We start from the raw sequence: 4,031 nt of genomic DNA on the forward strand, positions 1-4,031 counted from the left end.
ACTAGGCAATTCGTTGTAGCAAACAAGATGTGACATCAATTCTGACATTAATTCTTTCTTTCGTCAAATCAAAGGATTTCAAATGATTTCGCCTTTGGTCGATTCTTTCAGCACAGTTCAGTCACTTCCTAAACCCTTCAATTACAAAGCTTTGTTACACCCCCGTTGTTTTCAATGGGGTCTATGGGACTATATGTACAAGGAAGTGGGGTTCAAGGGTCAGCAACCAACTTTAAAGCTTGAAGCATATACAAATACGACAGGGCGACGAAGATCACGTCCTGAGCACAACATTTTATCAGCGTAAATTCGAAAATCTTAAGTGGCACTGTACCTACCAATTCATGATTGTGAAGAAACTATTTTTGCTCTTTGCCCAGTTCTTTAAAAAACATCATAACGATAGTATTTGTAGTTGATTATACTTTTGGTGGAGAATTTCGCTAGAGAGTAAACTTGTTCTGCGTATGCATTTTACGGAAACCCGGGACTTTTTTTAGTTGTTAACTAGCTTTCACAGGTCAGACTTTGTCCTTATTTTCACATAAAGAAGGTTCGCAGAGTACAACACGCCATGATTAAATAAAGAAACCACATTCTTAGTAGTGAAGGCTTTTAAAAAATACATCGTTAAAGATAAACAACGAAAAATGAGGGATCACTTATTGTAGCGGAAGGTTAAAACAGCTGTCTGGATGTCTTACCTACTCTGAGCCTCACGCGGACTCTTTGCGGGCTCACTTGAACTGCCCTGTAAAGCGAAGACCTGGCATCGCTTAGTGCCTTGGCCTGTAAAGAACAAACGACATCCATCTCTTAAAGCCGAGCATAAGAAAATTCATAGCATGGGAAATAGGGCAAAAATATATCACTAGTCTTTAAAAGTGGAACATGCGACACTTAAACAAAAGCGACGTTCAAAAGACATTAATTTGCGACTCGTATTTTCTTTGGGGAAAAAAACACCGTACAGGAGGGCATCTAGCGTAAGAAAAATCCACGATATATTATATAATTATTTTTGTTAGATCACGCGGTAAAAATAATCCACAACATCACTATTCGATACTCAGTGTTATACATAGAACAGGCTATCTTGTTGCATTTCTAAAGAAACCCAACCACATCAATTTAATCAACATACATACATACATAATGTAATGAAATAGCCTGTGTACGGTAGCTCAAAACAAAAAAAAGCGTTTATTAGACAGTCACCGGAAATCGAGTTGTCTGAAAACTAAGTAACAGTTGTGGAATGTTAGGCACAAATGATATACATGCTACTATTTTCATATTGGTTTCATTAAATTATTGAAATCCAAATGTAATCGAATCATGAGAACGTGTAGGCCAGTATGAGCTGCCTGAATAAACGGAAACAAGTGAAATTACTTTTGTTTAGCGTAGAATGCGCTCCGGGAACAGAAATTCAGACTCTCAATTCTCAAACTTTCAAAATTCTTTTCTGATTAATCACTTGTAACGGATTCATTTTAAAGCTCTTGAAGTAGGAAAAATTTTACTGTCTTAGTTTTTTTTTGAAAATCGAGAACTTTATTTTTGCTCATAGAGTTGACACAGGTATGGCGGGCATTTTGAATTTCAAATATATGTAAATATTAGGTAATTAGGTGATTTGTTTCTCTAGTACCAAACTTTGCACGGTGACCCCTGATTTTTATTCTTGATTTGTTAAGAGAATGGTTGAAAGTTTCACTGAGCAAAAGTTAAAGTCTGTCAGTTTCGAGGCGTATGCTACCTATAGCTCACCGTGTATTTCATTAGCTTCGATTTTGTATCATTCGGGCTTGAGAAGAATGTAATCACGTGATTGTCATGTGACAGCTTTAGGCGAGAATCCTGCAAAATGGCTTACCTGAATGATGGCAACGTAGCTGTTGGGATCCACTATCCGTGCTATAGGACATCCCTGCGCCATCAAGGTCTGCACGTAGTCACACTGTTTGTACAAGTGGAGTTCGTGATACTCCTAATAAAAACAAAACCAGGTCGATTAAGGAAAATTCAATACGACATAAATGATGTTGAAGGCCGTTTCAAATTTCATGCTTTATCTGTCGAAATGTGGTTCATGGATGATAGCGATGCATCAAGTTAATTCTCTGAAAGTCAATTATCAGCAAATGCGAATGACATTTGGCATCTAAAATAAATGCAACTTTAGGCAAACAAATGGCACAAAGCAGCACTAAACATAATTTTATTTTTCGAATGATTGATGGAGCTAACAAATCTCGACATCTTCAAGAAAAAGTGTCCACGGAAATAATCCAGAAATTTATAACAATCCTACGACCTGAATTAATTTTCATCTTAAAAACGTTACAAACGTATCTATTTGGCCATGTCAACTGTCTAAGTGACATATAAGGGATTTAGCACTTTTGATCAAAAATCAGATTTCTCTCATCGAAACGTAACAGTTATTAAGTTTTTGTTTTTGTCACTTGTTGAGGGAGGTCAATAGAAAAGATGATATCATGATAATCACTATGATAATCACAGAATATTATATTGAAACATTTAGCAAGTTTTATAATTTTAAGTTTGTTTTATAATTTTGCTTCAAGTCGATACAGTGCTTGGTGATTATCCGCATATACGAAGGATGATAAATTAAGACAGGGTTCTGAAATGCGAGTACAACTTACCCAGTCGTCACACCAACCGCAGAGGCCGTTTGCCGAGATGCATTCGCCACATGTCTCGGCCTGTTTACAAGGGTTTTCGTAAGCTTAAACAGATCAAGAAATGACACTTACGTTAGAAAATTGTGTTAAACTTGGACAAGAAATTAAACATAAAATGTGAAATTTCTCGAAGATTCTGGTGGTTTTTGTTTTATCGAGTTAGCCTGTAATTTATGAGGCCACCAATATGGTTTTACGAATACTTACTCTGAGCTTCAATGTCCGTGAAGTATAGTGCTATCACCACTGCTAGACAAACATGTGTTCGGAACATCTTCGGACAACCCTGCAAACAAAAAGAATCATCAAGATATGGACTGAATTTTCAAATTGCTGTCTCTCCACAAAATGGCGGAAAAGTGATAATCTTCAGCATGAAACGTTCAGAGAAAATGGACAAAAAAGTAAACACAAATAATTACAGCTCGTGGCGTTCTTCTCCTGCATAGTTGGAGCAATTAAACCCTGAAGTGGTGACAAATTCGATACCGAGGTATATATAGATATCTCTCTCCGATATCGAGTCACCATTAGGAGATCACATAAAGGTCACATCGAGAGATATTTTATGTACATGAAGATGTCATGGGTGGTATAGCTTTACAAGAACGACAGAAATATCTTGCGAAAAATTCCAGACTTTCTCATATTAAATATCTATGGTGCTTTTCCAGATCTACATACGAAGTCCCATTAAAGGCATTAACTTTTTGACGTCTTGGCCATCTTTAAGAAGAAAAGGCCGGTTTAACAATAGATTTGAACAATAGCATTTATAACTTTTCGGGTATTTTCGCGTAACGACGAAGAGGTCTATTTAAAACCCATCGCGGTCAGTTTACTTACGATATCACAACTCTCCGAGTTCACCTCAAAGCGGTTTTCTTGACAGTATGTCTGTGAACAATGTTTTTCTTCAAACTTACCCGAAGAAGAATATTGAGCAGGGATCGCCTTTTTTCCCAATATGTGTCGCGCTTCCTGTGGTCGTTTGAAGTTAAGCTCTTATCAATAACAAAAACGTTCTCCCCCGCGCCGAAGACTGCAAGTGAGTCACCCTGAGAAACGACGTGACGTCACAGACAGATAACAGCCTCGGCTTTCAGTGAATTACTGTCCATTAAAAGCTTCGCATTCTATTCGGGGAGTTACTAAATATGTAAATCGCTGTGACCTTGTCATGACCTTACAGGACGCCGAGTATTACAAGCCCTCTGTATTATTCTCAATTCAAAAGCGTGATCGCAATTCACAATTGGTCTTTTCGGTGTCACGAACTTTAAAGCAAGGCGTGTTCATGTTATTGAAACAACTTTT

The 4,031-nt window shown here is 37.4% G+C and overlaps 1 protein-coding gene across 1 annotated transcript in view; it reads right to left on the reverse strand.

Annotated features, from left to right (window-relative positions):
- LOC139116861 (integrin beta-1-like) overlaps positions 1-3,790 on the reverse strand; it is a 24,244-nt gene extending 20,454 nt beyond the window's left edge. Inside the window, exons 1-5 of the mRNA XM_070679593.1 lie at positions 3,641-3,790; positions 2,922-3,000; positions 2,676-2,758; positions 1,880-1,993; positions 705-789 (exon numbers count right to left, since the gene is read on the reverse strand). Of these exons, the coding sequence (XP_070535694.1) occupies positions 705-789; positions 1,880-1,993; positions 2,676-2,758; positions 2,922-2,988 (349 nt within the window). The 5' untranslated portion in view covers positions 2,989-3,000; positions 3,641-3,790. The remainder of the gene's footprint in view (positions 1-704; positions 790-1,879; positions 1,994-2,675; positions 2,759-2,921; positions 3,001-3,640) is intronic.
- Between the last annotated feature and the right edge of the window lie 241 nt (positions 3,791-4,031).

The sequence above is a fragment of the Ptychodera flava genome, chromosome 18, assembly GCF_041260155.1.
Source record: "Ptychodera flava strain L36383 chromosome 18, AS_Pfla_20210202, whole genome shotgun sequence".
In the NCBI taxonomy this organism is placed as follows: domain Eukaryota; kingdom Metazoa; phylum Hemichordata; class Enteropneusta; family Ptychoderidae; genus Ptychodera; species Ptychodera flava.